The 25,390-nt window shown below is 38.2% G+C and overlaps 1 protein-coding gene across 1 annotated transcript; it reads right to left on the bottom strand.

Annotated features, from left to right (window-relative positions):
* Nucleotides 1-1,616: 1,616 nt before the first annotated feature.
* On the bottom strand, nucleotides 1,617-24,916 carry Atp6v1b2 (ATPase H+ transporting V1 subunit B2). Its single transcript, XM_046447826.2, has 14 exons — nucleotides 24,744-24,916; nucleotides 18,519-18,574; nucleotides 12,373-12,471; nucleotides 11,529-11,622; nucleotides 11,326-11,403; nucleotides 10,673-10,812; nucleotides 10,288-10,389; nucleotides 9,847-9,944; nucleotides 9,156-9,279; nucleotides 8,127-8,277; nucleotides 6,531-6,613; nucleotides 5,515-5,619; nucleotides 4,633-4,762; nucleotides 1,617-2,981 (listed from the first exon to the last, which is right to left on the bottom strand). The coding sequence occupies exons 1-14, from the start codon at nucleotides 24,877-24,879 to the stop codon at nucleotides 2,842-2,844; spliced, it is 1,536 nt and encodes a 511-aa protein (XP_046303782.1). The 5' UTR covers nucleotides 24,880-24,916; the 3' UTR covers nucleotides 1,617-2,841.
* Nucleotides 24,917-25,390: the final 474 nt, after the last annotated feature.

Genomic DNA, 25,390 nt, shown 5'->3' with positions numbered 1-25,390 from the left:
CCCTCAGGCTCCTGCAGACTGGCCAACCCCAATCTTGTTCATCTGGGCCTCTGACCTCAGGGATAGCCACAGTCAGATGCTTTGCTGTTCTCTGAGATAGGAACGGCAGCAGATTGATCAGGGAGGGACTGTCATTTATAAAATGCTCTAGGAGTTTGGATAGGGAATCCTGTTTGTGTCTGCAAACATTTGCCAAGGTTTCTGGGCATGTTTTGCCACTCTTGTGGGGATACAAAGCTCTGTGATGATGAGTGATGGGGATTTCTCACTGAGTCTAAACATCGGTCACCTGCTCCCTGGAGGAGGGGCAGCTAAAGATACCACATGGCCGGCTGAAGCCCCAGGGAGGTGTTCAACTGAAAACTGGAAAAATGATTTGTAATAAAACTGGTTTGCAGCTGAATAAGGAACATGTTTCATTTTAAAAACCAATTTTCTTGTACTTATGTTTTCTCAAAAAGGAAAATCTCTTCCATAGACTGCCTTCCTAGGTTATTCTTGCTGTAGAATTGATGGTTTCACTTAAGTCTGGGAACTAATACTGGATTTAGCTCACTTTCCCTCACTACAGTCTTGGTTAGCAAACTTCAAAGGCTGACAGTGCTTTGTTGACCTCACCACCCACTCATGCTGAAAAGCAACATCTCAGTGAGGTATTTATGACAGGAGTCTGCAGACATTTTTTCACTTACATGAAATCTCACACACTGAAGTGATAGTCAACTGCAAGCAATAAATGTTCCATGAGTCATTTAGTTACCCCACCTTTGAAGATCCTTGTCTTTTTAACTGGTCTTTTATTGAAGGCTGGCAACTGGTATACAAAGGCTCCCAAAAAAATGTTTTCATTAAGAAATAAGTAGCAAACTAGCAAGAGAGCTGCTTATCCAATAAGTGTGGAGTATTATGGGAGAGTAATAAAGCAAACCTGTTTTAATAAAGTTCTGTTAGTAAAAAGAAGCCTACTGTGCCTGCCTGCCACGGACAGGATTTGTTCCAGGGTTTTATACCCAAAATCTCTGGGCCTCGTGATAACCCTCAAAGGCACATGAGCAGACTTATATTTCTTACATGAGTAAGTAAGGCCCTGCTGTTAGAGGTGGCGCAGAGAACTCAGGTGCTCCTTGTTTTGTCCTAAGCTCTCCCCTCTACACGTCCTCTGAAGCGGACTTCAGAGAAGAGGAAGAATAAGGGCAGGGAGCCCCCACTATGCCACATCCTCATGTTTTAACCAGTGGGTGTCTCTTACACTGGACACCCATCTAAGGTTTTATGTGAAGCGGTTCTGGCTTGATTCAAGATGTACTTCATTTTCTACTTATCACTCCCCCACACCCCCCACTTCATTTATAGCATGTAGAGTCTAGAAAATGTCTGAAACAAAGACATTGTAACTGTGGAAACTCAACCAGGAATCACACTACAGTTGCTATGGGAGCGATCACCGGAGAGATGGGAAAGGGCAGCCAGCAAGACACAAGGGTATAAAACATGGATCATGTCGCTGTAACACAGGGGGTTATGGTGGTTAGAATTGTGAACTGAAGAGACGCATCATCTATTTGCTTATTGCTGTTACTTTGCTGATGAGAAGATACAGAGTCACTGTAGGTAACTTCCATTTAATTTAACATTTATTTTCATTTTATATCCAGATGTCACATTTTCTACATTAAAATATAATCATGCTCAGTCTCCCCACCCCCACCCCTCAGAGAAAAAAGTGAAGACCTTTACACAACTGGAAAGATGGAATGCATAGAGTAGAAAGTCACTACTGCACCCGGGTAACACAGAACACGAACAAACGGCAGACATGGCACAAAAGCAAGCTCAGGGCTCACCAGGAAGGAGCAGGAGTGCACGAAACTCCACCACCTGTGCCACAAGACCACCCTGAAAAGGCAGAGCTGGGTCAGAAAGCAGGGCCAACAGGGGAACAAAGGCTGCTCCTAAACAGTCTGTAATATCCACAAACCTGAGAGCTCCCCACCCCACATTGTCTTAGCATCTGCTAAACTCTACAGAAACCCCTATTGGCATGTCAGCATGCAGAAGGGCTACAGCTCTTTATTTCTTCCTCTTTTATTGTACCCCAGCTCTTTCCAAACAACAACTCCACTAGTGGTTTTAATTATGATTTTCTTTGCATAGAAACCCAGTAGGGATCCCCAAGGAAGGCATCTCACCACAACCAGATGAATGCCGCTGTGCAAAGGGGCATGATTCTGCATGTTACTCAAAGGGAATCTGAACTCAGAGGTGCTGAGAGAAAAGGATACACCTTTTGTTGATCTATTCATTACATAGGAAAGAGCAGGTGGACAGTAAAAGCCATCTGCTTAGCGCAGAGCACAGACCCACAGGCACACCAATGACCCAGAAGAAAATGCTCAGGAAAGAGCCTCTTGACTCTTTTGAGACTTCTTCCAGACCTGATCTTGCTCCTAATTCTGAGACCAAAGCATTTAGCTTCAGATAGGGATTCTCTTGAGGGGGCTGAGGGGTCAGGTCTGAGAGACCCACACAATGAGAACATTATTAGGCAACTACACCACTATGTACAAATACATACATCAATAAGAAACTTCACCTCCATCCCTGCAGCTACTTTAAACAAAGCACTGAAGATCAGGTTTTCTGAACAGGGATATTTTGAAGTCTGTTAGCAGTTTAAGACATTGCAACACTGGCACAATGTTACCTATTCTTTGCTTTTAATTACAGGGTAACAGGTAAACTCCCACACACAGGTGGAGATGGAGGAGTGCAAAAGGAATCAAGAAGACGGAGCCAGTACTTCACAAGAGGTTCACGCCACAGCAGCAAGAACAGCAGCAGCTAGTGCTTTGCAGAGTCTCGAGGGTAAAATTCGCTCAGGGTGCTCTGGGGGATTCGCTTCAGCATTTCTTTGGGGAAGATTCGGAGCAGCTGCCAGCCAATGTCCAAAGTCTCATAAACTGTGCGGTTTTCATAAGGACCTGAAAAAATTGACACTGAATTAATAGCAAGGTCCTTCCTACTTCCAACTCATTAGTGCTATCCAATACTTATTCTGTTAAATGACTAGCAGGCCATGTGGGCATAATACAAGAAAGGAAACAGGTCAGGACTCTCAAGACTGAATGAGAGTGAGTGTGGAGACAAGAGCACAAAGTACTACGGGGAAGAGGTGGGACCATGGGTGAGAGACAGTGGGAGGTCTAGTGTGTGTGTCTGGGGACAGCAGTTTGAGCTGGAACTTGAAGATTTGGGTGGAATGCTTGAAAAATGGAAACCAGACCCAGTGCTTTGTCTAGAGATTAGTCAGAAAGGAGTCAGAACACAGGAGAAATGGTTGAATTTGAGCAAGACAAATACAGATACTAAAAATGGCAATCAAGCACCCAAATACTCAAACAGATCAGTGGATTTCAGAGTTATTATTTTTAATAGCAGAATCACCCCCATCCCCCAAATAAATCTCATTCTTTAACCAAAGAATCAAGAGTGGCTAGGGTTCTGGGTTCCTGTCTCTAGATCTTCTCAGTTATCAAGGTTCCACATTAAGGAAATAAAACCCTCAATGATTATTTATGTTTGGGAATTTTAATATGAATAATGTTTAAGGAGAAGAGGGCACAAATCCCACATGTATCCTTTGAGGCATTATTTCAACAGTAATACACCTACTGTAATTACCAAAAACAGAGTATTTCTAGCATTACCAGGAACAGGGGAGGGACCGGGTAAACAGCCTAAAACCCATACATTAAATAAGAAAACTCACTATAGATTTTTTTAGTAGTGGGACAACCAATAAATTTACCTTTGAGTCAGGGAGAATGGCCAAGGATATGGGTCAAAACTTTGGTCTAGGGCCTTGGTGTCAGGGTGGCTAGCCAGAAACATGCAGCTTCAACGTCACCCAGGACGTCACTCTAGCCTCACCCACAACTACTGAATCAGAATCTGCATTTTCACAAGATTCCCAGTTGCTTCAAAAGCAAATGAAAGTTTGAGAAATACCAGACTAAGATATTGTAATGGGAATGAAAACAAAAATGGATCTGATGTTTAAAGAGAGAACAAGACAAGTTAGCAAATATTCAATTACTGGAGAGCCAAGGAAGGTTAAGAAGAACGGCCAGTTACTGAGCGTGGAATAATAGGCATGGCACCCGGAGGAGGCCACACAGGAGGTCACTTAGGAAAACCTTTGATTCTGGTCCTACTGGGCTTGAGGGGATGGTGCCATGACAACAATGGCATTCCTAAATAAAAAGTGGTTAAGAATCATACACAGCAATTTAGAAGCCACAGCAGAGTGAAAAGTCTATGCTTAAGGGGGACGAAAAAAAACCACAGAAAAGTAACTGAGTTTTTTCAAGTATTAGCAACCAAGAAGCAGAAGATAAAAAAATGAATAAAGAAAAAATAAATAACTGGATAAACAAGTTAAGATCCTCTCAAGATATTTAGATGGCAGAGGGGAAGGAGCCAGAGGATTAAGGCAAAGAAAGACACGCAGGTCCTTGGAAGAACTTCTCTAACGAGAGGGAAAACTGTGTAGAGACCAGTGTAAATTCTCTGAGAATAGGTCTTAAAAACTACACAAGGTCTTTTATGTTTTTGAGAAAACAGTAATCTTACCCTGAGTAATAAAGTTCCTCTCAAACTTCTGCAGAAATTCCAAGTAAAGAAGATCATCTGAGGTAAGGGCTTCCTCTCCCACCACAGCTTTCATGGCTTGCACATCCTTCCCAATAGCGTAGCAGGCGTACTGAGGAGAGAGCTCGTGTGACTAGACATGGTATGCACATGTGGACTGCTGCAGCTGTCTTCACAAGAGAACACAGGACTGCACACACAATTCACATGAAGCTCATGTGAAAGTATCAAAAGGACTTCATTATATTCTCTCAAAGAAGCCTTCAGGCATGCAATGCACAGATACTACTATACTCTACAAAAATACGCTTCCTCAGTATGCCAATGACCTTACAATTTATATAGCATCTGAAAAAGAACTCAGTTAAAATACAGAGAAATCCATCTCCAAGTTTCATTCAAGAAAAACATTTGTAACATCAAAAAGCTTATCATTTCTACTTTGTAAACTCATGTGACTACTGAAACGAAGGACTTCCAAGAGTATACCACACTGTACCCCTCAGTGGTCTGGTGCTTACCATGCTAAGCTAGAAACATGATAAAGTATCCTTTCCGGGATACTCTAGTATTAAAAATTAAAATGACCATGTGCTTTTTTTTTTTTTTTAATTATTTTTATAGCACTGGACATGGATTTCTAGCTTGGTGGTTTTAATATTGATTATTAACATCTATCTTTATGAGAAAAATATTTTGGTTCAAATTAATGATTACATAACTTTATGAAAGTTTAGTACTAAAATCCTACTTGGACAAGAAGAAGAAAAGTGATGAGAGAAAGAGGAGGAACAGAACAGCAGAAAAGAATGGACTGAGAAAGGCACTCGTTTCTTTTAAACACCATCCTCAGAACATACGTACCAGCTGGTTAGATACATCGGCGTGATCCTTTCTGGTCATACCTTCTCCAATAGCAGACTTCATTAACCGTGAGAGCGAGGGCAGTACATTAATAGGTGGGTAAATCTTGGGTAGAACGGGAGGAAAAAAATAACTATATTTAAGTATGAAATTCAAGTTCTATGGTAAAGTAAAGAAGCATGTGAAACTATTATCCTAAAATTACAAAAACTGCTGCATTTGTTTATAAGATGGGTTCTAATATCTTCCTGGAAAGAAACGGTAGTAAAAAACACTTGTTTTGGGGGGTACTAGGGATTGAACTCAGGGACACTCAACAAATGAGCCACATCCCCAGAGCTATTTTGTATTTTATTTAGAGACAGGGTCTCACTGAGTTGCTTAGTGCCTCGCTTTTGCTGAGGCTGGCTTTGACCTTGTGATGCTCCTGCCTCAGCCTCCCGAGCCACTGGGATTACAGGTGTTTGCCACCACACTTGGCAAGAAACACTTTCTGGCCTAATACTTGAGAATTAAGTCCAAAAACTTGAAAATTTTAAAACAGTACAAGACTGTTTTGAAAAACTAAATTTTCAATATATGCTTGGCACTACCACATCAAGTCTAAACAGTCTTCCAAACTGACTCAAAAAAAAAAAAAAAATCCAAAATTAAAAGTTTAACAATAGTTCTACCTAAAAGGACTTTAGAAGCCAGTATTACTACAGAATTATCAACTATTATTTTCCTATTAATAACAAGATTGGCAGATCTTATACCTTAATGGAATATAATACCCCCTAAAAGTTCTTTGAGAAAACTGACTCCATTTTAAGGTATAATAAAGAAAGATGGCAATTCTTAATTCTGGTACTTTGCCCTCACCAGAACTGTAGTTCCAGAAATGACAACTTTATGGCCATATTAAAAGCAATTCAAGTTGAAACTTGCTAAGCAAAATAGTTCTTAATAACAAAATCTAAATCACTGCAAGTAAGTGGCTCTATAAGCATCACAGAACTTTAAGTGTGAGATACCTGTCTGTTGTGCAGCTGTCTGTCCACATAGATCTGCCCCTCTGTAATATACCCCGTCAGGTCAGGGATGGGGTGAGTGATATCTGTCAGAGGAAGACATACATAGTGTTAAGCACGTGGCGACCTCATATAACCAGACCACAGGAAGCTAATCAGCATCACCCAAGAATGCCACACAGACCAACTTTCTATGATGGAATGTTCTGTACCTGTGTTAGTATTATATCCACTAGCCAAATGTGATCCTGAACACCCAGAGTGCAGCTAATGAAACTGAAGAGCTTAACTTCAAATTGTATTAATTTTTTATTAGCCTAAATAGAGCCAAATGTGTCTAGGGGCTACATATTATACCATTTAATTTGTTTGGTTACAATAGTTCAGCTGTGTTGGCACTACAAGGTAAACTGGCTGAACTCATAAAAAAAAAGTACTCTCTCTTCTAGTTATGTGCTTTCCCCTCAATGTATAAATAAAATTCCATTTTAAACACAAAGTTCTCATTCAGAAATGTGGCAACTTTATGTATACTGACAGAACACTCTTAGTCCATAAGCTACCTTAGACAGACATGTGGCATTTGGCTACACAAACAAGAGGGTACTAGACAAGGAGGCAGTGCTTCTCAGGCAGTGCTGAAATGGTCACACAGAGCCATACACTTCTAAATCTGCTGAACCAAACAAAGCTATTTTTAGTTACTCCTTTGGCTTTTTTTTTTTTTTTTTTGGTGGTACTGGGGATTGAACCCAGGACCTTGTGCATGTGAGGCAAGCACTCTAACAACTGAGCCCTAACATCCCTAGCCCTAATTACTATTTGGAAAAATTATTTTCATGTCAGAGGCAGTATAGTGTATCAATTGGTGTGAATTATGAATTTAGACTGTCTAGGTTGTAAATGTTCCACTTCTTATCCATGACAAATTACCTCTCTGTGCCTCAGATCTGCTTCTAAGTTGCTTGATAACCCAATGAATGAATATTTAAAAAGATTCAGAACAGTGCTCAATTATAGTGAGCTATTATTATTTCTGAAAATACCTAAAAAAAAAAACAACAGAGGGGAATTCTCAACAATGTCAGCCCAGGGGTCACCCTGAGCATACACCCTGAGCATCCAGGTGCTGCTCTGGATGCTTTCACAGGCACAGTGCAAAAAAGCCAATGCCCATCAGCCCTTGGTTGAAAAAGTTCTGTCTCAAGTCTTGTGGTCTTTACTATCTGTGCTCTTTATGTGGCATTTAACATAAACTACCTTACATTACTGGAGCACATATACATAAGAAACATCCCCAACTAGACTGAGTATTTACATTTAACAGAAACCAGAAATTCTTAAATTCCTTACATCTAAAACAGTGCCCTGGCAAACTGTAACTAATAAAACCTTAAAATTCAAATTACAAAGCTTTTCTTCCACAAAAATGATGATGATCATGAGTAATTCGGTACAAATAACTAACTAGTTATGGCAAACTCTGAGAGGATAAACTCACAAAAGAATTCCAACTCAACAAGGTAGATGGTCTTCTGGTTTAGAATCAAAGTCCTTGTAACAATTAGGTCTGCTGTGACCCGAAGACCAAGAACTCACCATCATTGGGCATGGTAAGAATAGGGATTTGAGTAATAGAGCCATTTCGACCTTCCACTCGACCAGCGCGCTCATATATTGTGGCTAAATCTGTGTACATGTAGCCTGGGAAACCTCGTCGACCAGGGACCTCTTCCCTGGCTGCTGAAACCTGACAGGCAGTTAAGGAAAATATCACATACCAGAATATAAAAAGCAAAGCTTGGTTAGAACATGTTTGTTTGAATATGCCAAATTAAAATTCAAAAATCTCATCCTATTTATTTTAAATACTATCTCTTAAAGTGATGAGTTGGAAAAATCTAAGATCATCAATCACATTATTCTGCGGCAAGAATGTTTACCAAAAATTTCAGTAACTTGTATTAGAATACCCCAAAATTTCTGGGTGATAAGAACCTTAATATCATTCCAAATTAAACATTTTTGGTACCCAGGGACCACTGAACCACATCCCCAGCCCTATTTTTGTATTTTATTTAGAGACAGGTCTCACAGAGTTGCTTAGCCCTCACTTTTGCTGAGGCTGGCTTTGAACTCTATCGATCCTCTTGCCTCAGCCTCCCGAGCTGCTGGGATTACAGGTGTGTGCCACCATGCTCGGCATTTGATTTTCTAAAGGGAAAAAGTTCCAAAGAAAGTGTTGCTAAACTACTTATTTAAATAAATACTACCATCATTAAAAACAGAATTCTGAAAAGAGCTAAAACCTGACAGTGTAGATAAATGGAACTTCTGGGAGAGTAACTGAATGAAGAGCTTATTTACTGTTTTACAGTCAGTTCTTAGCTCACAGAGATGACAGTGTGTTAAGGAGGCTAATAATTTAATCTCGCCCTCTAACATTTCTACCACACTGACAGAAAAGAAGTTGTATTTTCCTAAGTATTTTATTCTATTAATAAATAAGCAATGAGCTTAAAATATGATTAAGAAAATTAATCTATAGAAGCCTATAGAGTTAAGACAACCCTGAAAATTAACCCATTTTGTTTAATACAGGAAATAAGAAGAAAAAGAAAAAGTTACCTCTCGAAGGGCCTCAGCATAAGAGCTCATGTCTGTAAGGATAACCAACACATGCTTCTCACACTGGTACGCCAGGAACTCAGCTGTGGTCAGGGCCAGGCGAGGAGTGATAATTCGTTCAATACTAAAAGGAAAAATAATCCACAGGTCACTCAAAATAAAACGCCAGAAAAACCAAAACAATTCTAGACACAAGAGTATGTTTCCCTTCTAAAGTGTTCAATAAATCAAGGGCAGTAAAGCAATTGTGACTTTAAAAATTCTTAAGGCTGTTCTGTGTATTTAAAATATAAGAACTACTTAGTGCTACAAAGTTAAGTTGATCATTTTATAAACGCCCCATAATTTCTCAGAGCTACATGAATTCTCAAAATTAAGAGGGAGTGGTAAGAAAAGAAACAAAGGAAAAAAATGGAAGACAAATTTCCCAAGAACAAGTCACTTGAGTATCAATTATGTGCTAGATAATATAAAAAAAATATGACCCCATTTAACATGTACAACACTATGAGAGTAGTATTATTTATCACATTTTTATGAACTTCAGGGTTTAGGTAATTTGCCCAAAACCAAATAACTCCCAAGAAGCAGGGCTGACATCTGAATATAGGGTTACTTCATTCCTATATTCATAGGTAACATTCTGACCCTCATTCTGGGAAAACAGAAAGAAATAGCTCCATTTACTTACGTTGGGTCATTAGCCAAGTTCAAAAAGAGGCAGACATTGTCCATTGAGCCATTTTCTTCAAAGTCAGATTTGAAGAACCGGGCAGTTTCCATGTTTACCTAAATAGCAATGACTTCATCAGTGCTGGGAAGATAAAGACTCTCAACATTTATTACTGATGAAGGCCAAGTTATACATCTGAATTGTTTCTTCTCTTGAAATTTAAGGTACCCCAAAAATTTCCCCAAAAGTCAACCAAGAGCAGCTCTGTGCAGGAAAAATAATCTTTTAAGTTTCAAGTCAAATGCTAAACTTTAATTCTCAATTTGGCCACAGTGACAAGTTGTTTAAGTTCTCTACTCAGAGATAAAGTCAGCTATATGTGTAGTTTACAACACTGATCTAGCAACACAAGCAGTTAACTCCACATGTTATACTAACGCAGAAAAACTTCATACTTACACCCATAGCAGCAAATACAATGGCAAAATTTTCCTCACAGTAATCCACCACATCTTTGGATTTCTTTACCAAACCAGCCTGGCGACAGATTTGAGCTGCAATCTGATGAAGATTAAAAGAACCAAGTTGAATTCTAAAATAAAATTTCTACAGCAAAATAATTTTTATCCTAACAACTGTGATTATTAATGAAACTGGAAATATTTTAGTGGTTTTACTCAACAAAACTATTTTGTAATTGTTGCAAAGATCCACAAATGGATCAGCTGATATAAATGGACTACATAAACAACACAGTATTGTGTATTTATTAGGTTTCTCAATAAATGATACATTTGGAAATTCTTCCCTATAAATTTCACACCAAACAGACCCTAATTCTCACCTCATTGTGTGGTAACCCAGCAGCAGAGAAGATTGGAATTTTCTGGCCCCGAGCTATACTGTTCATGCCATCTATGGCAGAAATACCAGTCTGAATCATCTCCTCTGGGTAGATTCGACACTGAGGATTGATGGGCTGACCTAATATATTCCAAAAGGGGAAATTTTAGTATGCCTACAAATTATTCATAAATGGAAGTATATATCAAATTGAACTAAAATAAAAAGCTCAAAAAAAAAAAAAAACCCAGAAAGCATTTACTCCTACTCTTAAAACAATGTTATTTTTGAAATCTGAAATAATTTTTTCCTTTAGTCCTCTGTAGACACTCACAAAACATACAGCAATAGTGAGGTTCCTAAAGTGAAATAAAAGTATAGCAAACAAGAGAGAAGTCCTAATTTCACAGCCATGATTTTATCATGAACACTCAGACCCGACCTAATAAGATTTTTATAATATCTTATGATACTACATTAAAAATTTGAAGACAATTTCTAGAAAAATCAATTTATTAATAAATAAAATATCTGCATAATTTACAACATTGGTTACTACCTCAAAAACCACCAAAACCACTCTCCATCTGGCAAAGGTACCAGACAGACAGAGGTTATTTCCCCCAAACACAGAAATCCATTTAGTGCCCCTACCCATGATGTCGAGGAAGTCTTCAGCCAGTACAGAAGGACCTCTGTCGATGGGTTTTCCTGACCCATTGAACACCCGGCCTGCAAAACATAGTGAGGCAATGCAGAGAACACCCTGACTTCCAAATGGAATTTTTTAAGAGTTTTAGGAAATATGTTTAAAAGAAACAGATCTCTGCTCAGAATGAATAACAATGTCCATTTACCAAGCATATCCTCAGACACTGGTGTTCGGAGAATATCCCCAGTAAACTCACAGGACGTTTTCTTGGCATCTATACCTGAAGTCCCTTCAAATACCTATCAAGAAAGAGAATTAATCAGAAGGGTAAAAGCAACTTGTATCATGGGCACTTACTAGACCAAGAGTCTTGCAAATCAAATGCCACAAGCAAGCTAGTATTGTTTATTTGTAGCATTTTTTTTTTTAAAAAAAGAGTTGTTGAAAAAAGGAATAAAAGAACAAAAGAAAGAAAATTAAAGAAATTCTGATGTCCATAAAGCCTCAAAAATTTTCTGACTCTGTACTCCTTACAGAAATTTTGCCAACCCCTACATATTTTAGGGGAGCATTTTATTTGAGAAAACTGTTTATCTTTATTATCAGATAATACTAAAACTAGGAACTGTAAAAGATAATTTAAAGAAACTGACTCAGACATCATTTGATTTCATATCATCATCAGTGAATCCTACTTTTTATCTCTCTCCTTTGGTGTGACGATCTTTATTTTTTCCATTTAAAAATCAATAAAACATGAATATTCTTCTCCTGCAGCCAGTAATCAATCTCTAAAGATACTCTCTGAAGAAAAAAACAAGTTGTATTTCCTTTATGTTTTCTGTTTTTGGTACTAAAGACTAAACCAGGGGCACTCTAATGCTGAGCTACACACCCCAGCCCTTTTTATTTTGAGACAGAGTCTTGCTAAATCGTTGAGGTTGATCTAGAACTTACTATCCTCCTACCTCAGTCTCCCAAATTGCTATGATTACAGGCATGCACATCCACCCCCCTGACCCCTATGTGTTTTTGATTAGGATGCTTACCTGAACCACTGCTTTGGAACCACTAACTTCTAGAACCTGCCCACTTCTCTTCGTGCCATCGGGTAATGTCAAGTGGACAATCTCAGCATATCTGGGAAACTAAATGGGAATAAACAAAGGACCAATAACCAACATTTTAAAAGCTCCCTAAATAATTCTGTATGTCATCTCTACCATAGCATGTGCAACCCTTCCATCCTCCAACACATTAGCTTTGTAAGAATTCATAGCATCCTCTCCAGAGTTTAAGTCCTTATAACACACACCATTGAAAAATGCCAGCAAATATAACTTAGGGTAAAGAAAAAATGCAAGTTAAATGTATTGCTTTTCTTCTGTACACATGTTTGAGAGTATAGAAAGGCATGCTGTCCATCTATAACTATTAAAAAAAAAAAAAGGTCCTCAATGTTATCTTCTTTTTTTTTTAAGTTTTTTTTAATATTTATTTTTTAGTTTTAGGTAGTTACAATATCTTTATTTTATTTTTATGTGGTGCTGAGAATCGAACCCAGTTCCTCACGCACTCTAGGTGAGCGCTCTACCACTTGAGCCACATCCCCAGCCTCAATGTTGTCTTCTAATAGGCTTGTTTCATTTTAAGCCTTTAATTGATCCAGGTTTATTTTCGGCATCAATTTTTACTTTATTTTTCTTATTTTTCATATGAGAAATGAATGCTTCAACAATATTATAACTAGCACAAGTTGTCTCCCATGGCCTCTCAATGTCTCATCTACCAAGCTGACATCTCAGCTGTGAAGACAGCTGGTTTGGGGGCTCTTTATTTTTTTCCCCGCTGACTTGCTTATACCTGTTTCAAATCCTACGCTCAATTGTTTACTTCTGATTGCGCAACCTGGGTAGCATCAACACCTTTAGTATTTTGAGTTCATTCACTCAAAATACATGGAATCATTCAAAATAAGCAGAATACTAATTTCTTTCCTGGTCTCCCCTCCCCCTTAGGAAATCCCCAAAACTTTCAGTTGTTGGACAGAGAAAACGTCATCTTTGCATTCTGAGTTCTTTCCCCCTTTCTTTTAATTTTTTTATTTGTTCTAATTAGTTATACAGGACAGTTGAATGCATTTGGACACACGGTACACAAATGGGAGCACAATTTCTCCTTCCTCTGGCTGAACATGGTGTGGAGTCACACTGGTATATTTATATAGGGTGAAAATGTCCATCTCACCCCATCATCCTTCCATCCCCACACATCCTCCCCTCCCCTCATTCCCCTCTGCACAATCCGAAGTTCCTTCAAACCCCCAGCCCTCATCATGGATCAGCATCCGCTTATCTGAGAAAATATTCAACCTTTTGTTTTTTTGGGTTTGGCTTATTTTGCTTAGCATAATTTTCTCCAGCTTCATCCATTTACCTGCAAATGTCATGATTTCATTCTTCTTTAAGGATGAGTAATATTCCATTCTGTATCTTTCATGGTCTTTCAACTGCTTTATAGTTTTCTCTAAATAATTAGTTACAGGACACTACAGATTTGTGAAGACTGCTCCTGAACCCAGAAGCTGTTCTATACTATCTTTTCTAATCATCTGCCACTTAATGACTTGGGGTTTCTGTTTAATCACTTCAAGAAATAGACAGTTGTTGCCTTTCCAATCCTATTATATTTTAATTTCTCTGCCCTGCAGCATTACTAAGTGTCAAGCACAAAAGATGGATGGTGATGGAGACAATGCATCCTCACCTAGTTCCTGACTCTGATATTGTGATATAAAAAGAAATATATGTGTGGTCTTAGTACTATTCCTGGCCAGAGCTACTAAAACCCTTGTAATTTCCTAAGTGATAGGAGCAATAAAGGTAAAAGGAGCATCTTTCATTTGGCACCCCCCTTTTTAACTGCTTTTATTTTTTTAAATATGACAGTGGAATGCATCATAATTCTTATTACACATATAGAACACAATTTTTCATATCTTTGTATATAAAGTATGTTCACACCAATTCATGTCTTCATACATGTACTTTGGATAATTATGTCCATCACATTCCACCATCATTGCTAATCCCCTGCCCCATCCCTTCCCCTCATACCCCTCTGCCCTATCTAGAGTTCGTCTTTTCCTCCCATGATCCCTCTCCCTACCCCACTATGAGTCAGCCTCCTTATATCAGAGAAAACATTCAGCATTTGTTCTTTTGGGATTGACTAACTTCACTTAGCATTATCTTCTCCAACTCCATCCATTTACCTGCAAATGCCATGATTTTATTCTCTTTTATTGCTGAGTAATATTCCACTGTGTATATATGCCACATTTTTTTTTATCCATTCATCTACTGAAGGGCATCTAGTTTGGCGCCACAGTTTAGCTATTTTGAATTGTGCTGCTATAAACATTGATGTGGCTGTGTTCCTGTACTATGCTGTTTTTAAGTCCTTTGGGTATAGACCGAGGAGAGGGATAGCTGGGTCAAATTGTGGTTCCATTCCCAGATTTCCAAGGAATCTCCATACTGTTTTCCATATTGGCTACACCAATTTGCAGTCCCACCAACAATGTATGAGTGTACCTTTTTCCCCACATCTTTGCCAACACTTATTGTTGTTTGTCTTCATAATAGTTGCCATTCTGACTGGAGTGAGATGATATCTTAGTGTAGTTTTGATTTGCATTTCTCTAACTGCTAGAGATGATGAGCATTTTTTCATATATTTGTTGATTGATTGTATATCCTCTTCTGAGAAGTGTCTGTTCAGGTCCTTGGCCCATTTGTTGATTGGGTTATTTGTTTTTTCGGTGCTTAGCTTTTTGAGTTCTTTATATACCTAGAGATTAGTGCTCTATCTGATGTGTGAGGGGTAAAAATTTGCTCCTAAGATGTAGGTAGGCTCTCTGTTCACCTCACAGATTGTTTCTTTTGCTGAGAAAAAATTTTTTAGTTTGAGTCCATCCCATTTATTCATCATTGGTTTTAATTCTTGTGCTACAGGAGTCTTATTAAGGAAGTTGGGGCCTAATCCCACATGATAAAGATTAGGGCCTACTTTTTTTCTTCTATTAGACGCAGGGTCTCTGGTTTAATTCCTAGGTCTTTGATCCACTTTGAGTTGAGTTTTGTGCATGGTGAGAGATAGTGGTTTAATTTCATTTTGTTGCACATGGATTTCCAGTTTTCCCAGCACCATTTGTTGAAAAGGCTATCTTTTCTCCAATGCATGTTTTTGGCACCTTTGTCTAATATAAGATAATTGTAATTTTGTGGGTTAGTGTCTGTGTCCTTTATTCTGTACCATCGGTCTAGCAGTCTGTTTTGGTGCCAATACCATGCTGTTTTTGTTACTATTGCTCTGTAGGATAGTTTAAGGTCTGGTATAATGATGCCACCTGCTTCACTCTTCCTGCTAATGATTGCTTTAGCTATTCTGGGTCTCATATTTTTCCAGATGAATTTCATGACTGCTTTTTCTATTTCTATGAGGAATGCATAAGGCAGCTCTTTCAATCGTATCCGAGTGTACCTTAGGGTGAAGACTTCTGGAAAGCCCCTGAGGATGAGGGGATGAGGTGATTGTCAGGAGAACCAAGCTCTTCATTAGAGGATTTTAACTTTCACCTCATCCTTTGTCCTCTGAGCAGGGGAGAGAGACTGGAGACTGATGTAATCACACTATGTAATAAAGTCTCCACACAAATCCTAACTGAAGGGATTTAAAGAGCTTCAGAGTTTGTGGAGAATGCATCTATATGCAGAGAGGGTGGCAACCCCAGCTTCATAGGGACAGAAGTTCCTGTGCTCAGGACCCTTCGGGACCTCACCCTATGTATCTCTTCATCTGGTTGTTCATTTGCATCCTTTGTATAGCTCAGTAATAGTAAACTGTTTTGAGATGTGACAAGAGAACTTCTGATTTCAGTCAAATCAGAAAGTAGCTGTGGATAATCTAGGTACCCAATATTTGTGACTGGCATCTGAAGAGAGGCAGTCTTATGGAACTAAGCCCTTAACTTGTGGGTCTGCAGTTAGTGTCAGAACTGAGTTAAATTATAAGACACCCAGTAGGTGTCATTGGAAAACTGACATGAACTGTTGTGGGGTAAAAACCCACATATCTGGTGTCAGAAGTGAAGTACCGAGAACAGGGTTAGAGAAGAGTTCCTTTCACTAATTGGCAATGTTTCTAGAGTCTCCTTAAGGATGCTGTTTGCTAGGTGGTGGATACCTGGAAAGAGGCTAATTTGTTCTATTCCTTATTTATTAAGAGGCCTCCTTTTATAATAAAATGAGTTAACTTTACCAGATACTTTTTCTGTATTTATTGAGAAGAATATAATTTTTTTCTAGTTTAGTCAAACGTTTGCTTTTAAACTGATGTATTTTCTAATATGAAATCAACCTGGTTTACTGGGATCAACACTACTTTGTCATAATTTTACTGCTTTTTTTAACATAGATATTTTTGCTACTATCTGACAGGAATATATTTTATCAAGAATTCTGGAATCTGTGCTAACACTACCTGTTCTCTGGTTTTAGAATTTAATATAGGCTACAATAAATTGGAGAGTGGCTCTCTATCCAGACAGAATCCATGTAATTATCTGCTCCTTAAGCATATGTGTATGCAATTAAAGCCAAAAACTAAAAACCAAACCAAATCAAGAGAAAAAAAAAATCATTCCAAATTTTATGGTATGGAACTATCTTTTAAAACAAAAAAATTTCTTTACCAGTTTTTCCTCAATAAGAGCTATACTTCAGAGTAACAAACTTTTTAGTTCTCTTAAAATTACTTCACAGAGATGTTTTCTAAGTCCTTTCCATTACTGATTCTCACATCCTCCTCAATCACCGTTCACAGCACTTATCAACACACACTTAGTATTTCTGCTACATCTGCTTCTCTACTACACTATTCTTATTTTCCACCAGGGGAAGGCTGAGCTCAGATCTTAACACAATTGAAATCTAAATATTTTGTTGAGTTGCTTTTCAGTAATAAACTAATATAAAAATACATATATTAAAAATATTAGCCAAAATTTATTTAGCAAATAATGTAGGAAAAAAGATAAAGAAATAAAGCTTCTTTTAAGTGTAATCTCTATTTTTTTTTTTTAATAAAACATTAACAGGCACTTGCCTAAGTCTTATACATCCTGAGATCAATATGTTGAGACTTTGCCTAATTTGTAGACTAGTATGAAACTGTGGCCAGAAGGTGAACTTGCTAGGGTTAATTTCAAGATTTATTTGTAAAGATACCTTGTCGTACACAAAAATATTATTTTAATGATAAGCTTAAGAAACAACAAACTTTGTCCTTTCTTATAAGAAATGCTTCTCACTTTATTTTCTGCTTCCATGGGGACCACAGGCCAAACATACAACCATCATTAGCCTGTCAATAAAGCGGTAATCATGTGTTTCTCCCCTGACCCACCCCAAGAACAACTAATGTAGAATTACTCTTCCAGACAACAAGTATATAAATTACTTTCTCTGAGAACATTCTGATCACAGAGGTCAGGCAGGAAGCATAGCCTGAGACATCCAACTAAACTGTAGTCTATGCCTCACTCTCTAAGCTAACAGTAAGTGTTTATAATTTTTACTTATAGGTAAAAATTCAACATACCCAAAGATTTTTACAACAAACTGAATAAGTATACCCTATTCTTTGTTTTAGGTTATGGTCACTATTGAGATAATCTGTTCTTATATATTCATTACTTCAAAACCAATGTCAGGCTCTAAAAGTAACAAAGCTTACTCAACAGCTTAAAATTTAGTAGAAATAAGATAAGTACTATAAAAATTAACAATAAAATATAAGATACCATGTATCTGTATAATATCCTAAAGGTTATAAAACATAATAAATATTATTGCTGGTTTTCTTTCTATCTAATAAAACTATTGAGTAGGATTGGGGATTCCTCCCCACAATCTGCAGATGATGGACTCACAGAAACAAATAGAACCTATACTAACTAGTACTGAAATCCAGTGTTCTGATTTTTGGTCTCCAATTTGTTTCCTACATAATACTGACATTCAGACCACAGGATAGCTTTAAAATCATAATAAAATCTAAAGTATATGGAATAGTAGTTAACACCACACTTTTAATTACATAAATGATTTGATAATAACAGACAGTGGATTACCTTAACTTGATCTAAGATCACCAGTGGACCATTGACTCCTGAAACTGTCTTGTATGCTGAAAAGAAACACAGAAGAGTCAACTTTAGTCAAGAGCACAAGAGCCTAAATTACCTTCTCTATTACTACCAAAAAAACTTCTACTTTATTCCATCTATTATAATATGGAACACTGAACAGCTAATCAATTTTTTTAACAAAATGAATTTGTAAAATATGCCTTACTATTTTTCATAATATACTCTCATCAAAAATATTTTGAATCTTATTGGCCGAGCCACTGTTCTAAGCACCCCATACAAAAACAGGTACAGAGGCTGCCTGCCTTTAGAAGTTGAGTTTTCAGGCAGGGAGGGGGAATTTCAATGTGATGAGATAAGGGCTCTGAGATAAGGGTACTAACTGAGGCTTGCAGAGGATTCCTGGGAGCACAGCAAAAACAGAATAATAAAGTTCCTATCTTGGAGAGAAAAGGAAAAGCTTTATAGAGGAGGTGGCACTTAACTAAGTAGGTCAGGAAGGAAAAGGAATCTTAACGACAAAACTCACAAAAGAAAAGTGAGAAAATGTATTCTGTAAAGTAAAATCATAAAAAATATTGAAAAGAGACTGAGAAACAGATAATGGGCAATGGGATAAAATGCTAAGGGTCAATTAAGATAAGTAATCTTAAAAAAAAAAAGTCAAATATTACTACCAGGTTGGAGACTGATAATTCACAGCCAAGTATTCCCTAGAAATAAACTGTTACTCTATAAGGTATTAGCCATATCCTTCATTTTAGAAAGAAGGTAGTCATCCTTCCTAGTGAAAGAGATTAGGTATAAAAAAGAACATTTAGAGAGCTGGGAATATAGCTCAGTTGGTAGCTTGCTTGCCTCGAATGCTGAAGTCCCTGGATTCAATCCCCAACACCAAAGGGGGGGAAAAAAAAGGAACGTTTAGGACAAGGGAACTCAAACAGAAAACTTCAGAATTCACTAAGTTTCATAATCAAAACAGTTAAAAAACACATGACATAAATTTTAGAAGAAAATTATTACAAAGTCTGAAACAATTTATATGAAGCTGTTAAGCAATTAGGAATTTTTTCACTTGCTTGATTTGAGGTCTTCAAATGAACTTGGACAGAGATTCCTGGCACAAATATGAACTCCCAAGAATGAGGAAACCATTTAATAACCAGTCTGTCCACTCAAGGGGCTCTAAAATTTACAAACTCAATTCCTCCACCATGTTAGTAACCGTAATGGTCTCAACAGAGGCCCCCAACCTGATTGAGGTTTTTTGTTTGTTTGTTTTTTTCAACTTGCATATCTCAAGTTGAAAAATAGATGCCTGAATGAGAATGTAAGAGGATCACTCATTTCCCTTATAATTATTAGAAAGATTCCTTTTGTGGCATTTTCTATCACTTTTAGGAAAACCTTTCTTATTGTTCTCATTTAAAAGACTCCAAACATTGTTTTTCAATGAATTTCTAAAATTACTATAAAGAAATGGGAAGTGAGCTACATCAGAAACATGTCTTCTTGAAACCCAATTTTTTTAAAAATGCAAAAACAGAGACCTTCTAAAAACCTTCATCTAAACAGTGTAGAATGAAAGGGAATGAAGCTTTGAGATAAGCTTTATAAAGCTCTGTCCTGAATAAAATACATCATTAAAATCCCTCAAGTTCTTAAAATTCTCTTTAATTTTTAACAAAATAGACTCTTTTCTGAAAATCTAAACTCTACAACATCTATGCATTGGAATCTTGTGTTTAAAATTCAAATTCATGCCAAACTATGAAGTTTTGCCAGTCAGGAGCAAAAAGCATGATCAAGAAAAAGAAACATTAGTCATGGCTTTTCCTGGAAACAGTGAATGGAGCTGACTTCTACTACAGGAGATTCTACTTCCTCAAAAGAAGAGTCTTCTAAATTTTCAATATTATCTAGACTTTAAAAAGTGTGCAAATAAACCCTGTAAGTTACTTGATGAACATTAACAACACCCAAGCCACATCTGATGAGTGCCTGTCAGGAATTCTCATTTAACCTCCATCACACACCTGAGTTAGAGATTATTTCACATTTTAGAAGAGAAAAAATTATTCTTAGAGAAATTAAGTAACTTGCCCAAGGATCTGAATCTCCAGTCATTTGGTCTTTAAACCACTGCAACACAAATTCTAAAACAGAAATAAGTTGGTTGGTTGTGTGACAGGGTACATTCTAGCACTTATTTGCAAGAATTATATACCAGTACCATCCCAAATAATTTCACCAATCTGCAATTTTAGCTCAGAAAAGTAGGTATTTTTTTTTTTACTATTTTGCCCCAGGCATTATTTCCCTTGTGTCCACATTCTGTCATTACTACAAAAGAATCTTTCTCCAGTGGAGTCACAGCTGCTGGAAGAAATCTAGCAAAGAAAGGAATATCTCAGGAGGTGCTGCAGCAGTTTTCCCTCACTAGAAATCATGAAAAATGTGAGGAGGCCACTTCTGGTGCAAACGAGAGGTGAAACATGTTTAAATTGACATGTGAAAACTGAGCTAATAAATACTACAACTCAAACAAGGTAAAAAAATATATATATACTACCAAACTTTGTATTTGGAGAGTGTCATGCTTTTACAGATCATTTTCAGATCAATTATCTGATTTTACCTTCACAAAACATTGTGAAGTAAGCAAGGCTGATACAATCTCACTTTACACTTAAGGAAATAAAATCCCTAAGAAATCTGCTACCAAATGGAGGAACCAGGCTTACAAATTAATTATAAAGTTTGTATTCTATGACCTTATAGCATTTTTTTTTACCTTAGTCCCCATTATAATTTAAAAATATGGAGATGACACATTCCTAATATTTGGACTACAAGAAAACTAAGCAGAAAATGCATCTGATGCTACTACCTTTTATCCCTCAATTATCCAGCCTTCCTCACCTTTACCATCAAATAGTCCAAAGCAGAGATATCAAAGCACAGCTGTCAAAAACATTAAGTTGCTCTTCAAAAGGTTAGTTATTAATTATTTTATTTATCAAAATCGCTCTTCTCTTAGAAATTTTCTAAGAACTTGAGTCCATAGGTGAGTGTGTGGTGGATGATCAGAAAGCTAACAATATAGTAGAAACATGCTTATATTACATACTTAACACATTTTACAGCCGAAAAGCCACATCTTTGGTTCTGAAACACACATGATAAATATTGAAAAATCAAAATCCACAAAGGTTTTAAGGAATATATATTTCAGATGACATCCCCTTCCTTCTGCTTGATAAGAGATTGTTCAACACTATGAATGCCTTTAATGATTGCCACACATTCAAAGAGAAAACTCAACAACCATTGCATAATAAGAGTCCTAGTCTTTTAGGCTCCACCTTAATAGCAAAACAAAAACTCAGAGCAATCATCTTCTATTGTGTAAGAAGAGAAAACTAACCCTGAGCAGTAGGTACCTGAGAGAGAAGTTCTAGAAAAAGCAAGCAAAACATTCTTTTATGACTTTTGCTGGGGCAAGCTCTGCTTCATGATGTAAGAAACTTAAGATTAGTTGATTGAGGGTCTCAAGAAAAATGGAGATCACAAAATATTTAACATTGAAAAGCTCTATGTATATTATTGAATTTTTCTCAAGGATTAACAGAAAAGTCTTCCTTTCCTGTGACTTTAGAAATTCTATTGAAAAAAAAAAAAGGAATTCAACTGAAGTTTTCAAAATTATTTACTAATTTCAAAGCTGAACAAATATTTCCATTTCTTTTTGACAGTCCTATAATCCTGAAGTTGTGTCTTAACAGGATCTAATTTGTACAGTGAAACTGCCAATACTATTCCATTCTTTCATTCAAAAGGCATATATTAGGGGCTGTGTGTGTAGCTTAGTGGTGAAGAGCTTGTCAAGCATGCCAAGGTCCTGTGTTCAATCTCTAGTATGAGAAAGAAAAAAGAAAGAGAAATTTAAGCATATATTAAATAGCTACAACCACCTTAGATACCATCATCAATCTCTCATTACAAAAATTAAGATGTTAAGCTGGGTGTGGTGGTGTAGGCCTGTAATCCCAGCAACTCAGGAGGTTAAGCAGGACTGAAGTGCAAGTTCAAGGCTAGCCTTAGCAACTATGTGAGACCCTCAGCTACTTGGTGAAATCCTCAGCAATTTGGTAAAGTCCTGTTTCAAAATTAAAAACAAAAAGGGATGTGACTTAGTGGCAGAGCACAAATGGGTTCAATTCCCAGTACCACCACCATCAAAAAAAAAAAAAAAAAAAAAAGATGTTAACCAATATTTACTCAGAAGCATATAAAACCACTAATTAGAACCAAAAAAAGATGTGGCAAAATAGGAAAAAAATTCAAATGAAGTTCCAAGCCCATATATATTACTTATGTTTAGAATGACTCACATATGGAAGGGAAACTGTTCAGAACAATTAGGTATTGTAACTCCCTACTCTGATTCCATCCATATTAAGAATTTACCCATTAAATTATTAAAACAAGGGGCTTACATGCAAGTTATACAAGAATTTATAGAATACCTTTTATGTCAGGCAATGTAGAAGGTACTAGAGATACAAAATGGATCCCTGACCTATAAAGGTCCCATTTTAAGCAAGATGCTGCAACAGTTTTGTGGGGAAGTTCTTCAGCCATTGGTTGACATACAAAATGTGAAGAAATTATGAGAGTACTCTTTAAACAATGTTATTATTTTTTGTTCATATTCTGAATTGACATTGATATATTCTGAATTGACATTGAAGACTGTACCTTTAAGACCTTTTTCTAGAGGCACCATTAATGTCTATCTGTTCTGCCCAAAGCAAAGCATACAAATGCAATTCATAAGAGAATTGGTAGTTCCTAGGTACACTTTGCCAAGGTTTATTTAAGAATGCAACATCTATCAATTTCTCAAAAATTTACCTCAGCTCATATAACCCCCCACAGGCATTTCTGATTTAAAGAATTTCCACTGTAAAAAGCCCCATCTCAGCAATCTACAGATTCGAATACGTTTTCCTTCTTCCTTAGGCTGCAGTGCTATCACATGACCCAGTGACAGATCAGGATGGGATTAGTCAGGCTGGAGAGTGCTTCACTAAAACCCTTCCTCTGAAATTCTTTTTAACCAATGAGCCACCCACAAATAGATAGGCTGGGAATTAAACAGCACAAATGCAGTCTCGTTATTTGGGGAAACATCAGGTACTTTTCCAAGCTTTTAAAAAAAGTATTTCATCCCCAGTTCCTAAGGAAGCTGTTGAAGAGGTCTGATGTTAACAACTTATTATCTTTAATAATCAAGAACCATTTCTTTTGGAACTGCTGAACCATCTACCTAAACCTAATTTATTAAGGCCCTTTATAATCAGAACACTTAAGCCTATGCATATATGCTAGATAAGGGAAAAACTGCTTGGCTTTCCCAAAGAACCTTGCAGTCGACCTAGTTTGGTTAACTGGTCAATAATTGAAGAGGCAACGACAGAAGAAAAAAAAAAAAAAGCCCAAGGGGAATTAGGAAACCTGGATTTTCATTTTCCTGCTCTGTCAATAATTAGACATGTCTGAAGCCTGGCAAGTCCTATCTTCCCAGAACCTTTGGCTTCTCACCTGTAAAATGAGAGGGCTGGACTGGATGACTTGCAGGGTACTTTTCAGCTCTAAGGTTCTCTGGTATCTAGGTGTTCCCGCGAAGCAGCCCCTCCACCCAACAAGACACATCTCCCTCTGGCTGTGGGCCTGACCTCCATCCACCAAAGGCCTGACCACGTCAGCGAAGGCACTACACAGTCCGCCTTCCCAGAAGCTTACGACCTGCCCTGAGGTCCTCACCAGGGGGAGGAGATGGGAAGGGGCGTTCCCTCGACCCCTAGACCTTCAAACCAGGTCAGGAGAAGATTAAGATCAGAGAGACGAGGGCTCCTCTGGGACAGGCAAGTGCCTGTGAATGCTCCAGCCCAGGCAGGCTGGAGAGGGAAGGGCAGTAGCCACGAGCCCACCAACCCCAGGAAAGTTCCCGCTAGTGCTCTTGCGCTCTGCCCACGTAAGTCGTGGAAATGTCAAGCACACGCAAATCTCCTAGAGACACACTTGTGGGTCTCCGGAGAGGGGGAAAAAAATTCACCCCGCCCTCTGGCTGAGCAGGTGAGCGGGAGCAAAGGGCTAGGCGAAGAAGCGAAGACTGTTTCTCCGCTGCTTTCATATACTCACTGAGGCGAGGCTGGGAGAGGTAGTTCCGACTGACTGCCAGCGCTTGTTCCCTAGATCCCGCCATGGGCCCACTGGCGGACACGGGTAGCTCGGGTGCGGCCCCGTTCACAATCCCCCGCACCGCCCGCAGCGCCATCTTGTCTCCTCCGTCCCGACTGGCCCCACAGCAGCGCGGCGCAGGCGCAGATATACTAGGGCGGCCCGCGCACCAGGCTCCGCCCAGGCGCGCTGCGGAGACCCATCTTGGCTCCGCCCCCTTCGCGGCTCACCGCCCCCAGCCTCGTGACTCGGGCTCCGCGTGGGCGGGGCTGAGAGCGCGCAGAGCAGAGGAGCTGACCAGCGTGCTGGGAGGGCCGGCGCTCGCCAGGGAGAGGGAAAAGGAAGCAAAAGAGGGGCCAGATTGAGCAAGAGGGGAACACGTTCAAGAAAAGGCCAATTGATGTCCATTTTAGAATTGCCTTTCATTGCATTGAATGAAGAAAACTTAAACTATCAAACGCACCTTGAAAAACAGGGGAAATGTGAGACTCTATGACCAGGGTACTATGAGCCATTATTTGTTTCCCTTTGCTATCTCACTACCCAATTCTTTAACTCCTGTATCCATTCAACAAACATCTGTTGGTTTGTTTTAAGGTGTGGGCATT

This window comes from Marmota monax, unplaced genomic scaffold, assembly GCF_021218885.2.
Source record: "Marmota monax isolate L192 unplaced genomic scaffold, Marmota_monax_Labrador192_F-V1.1 WCK01_AAM20220418_F8-fsc00040, whole genome shotgun sequence".
Taxonomy (NCBI): domain Eukaryota; kingdom Metazoa; phylum Chordata; class Mammalia; order Rodentia; family Sciuridae; genus Marmota; species Marmota monax.
This window is presented reverse-complemented; position numbering and strand designations above follow the sequence as displayed.

Bases quoted from the DNA above. Each gene is read 5' to 3' on its own strand.
- Atp6v1b2 (XM_046447826.2), bottom strand. From the start codon at position 24,879: ATGGCGCTGCGGGCGGTGCGGGGGATTGTGAACGGGGCCGCACCCGAG. The intron at 10,390-10,672 runs GTGAGAATTAGG...AATCTTCATCAG, and splicing joins CTGGGTTACCACACAATGAG to ATTGCAGCTCAAATCTGTCG. The intron at 6,614-8,126 runs GTGAGTTCTTGG...TTCCTCTGACAG, and splicing joins TCTTACCATGCCCAATGATG to ATATCACTCACCCCATCCCT.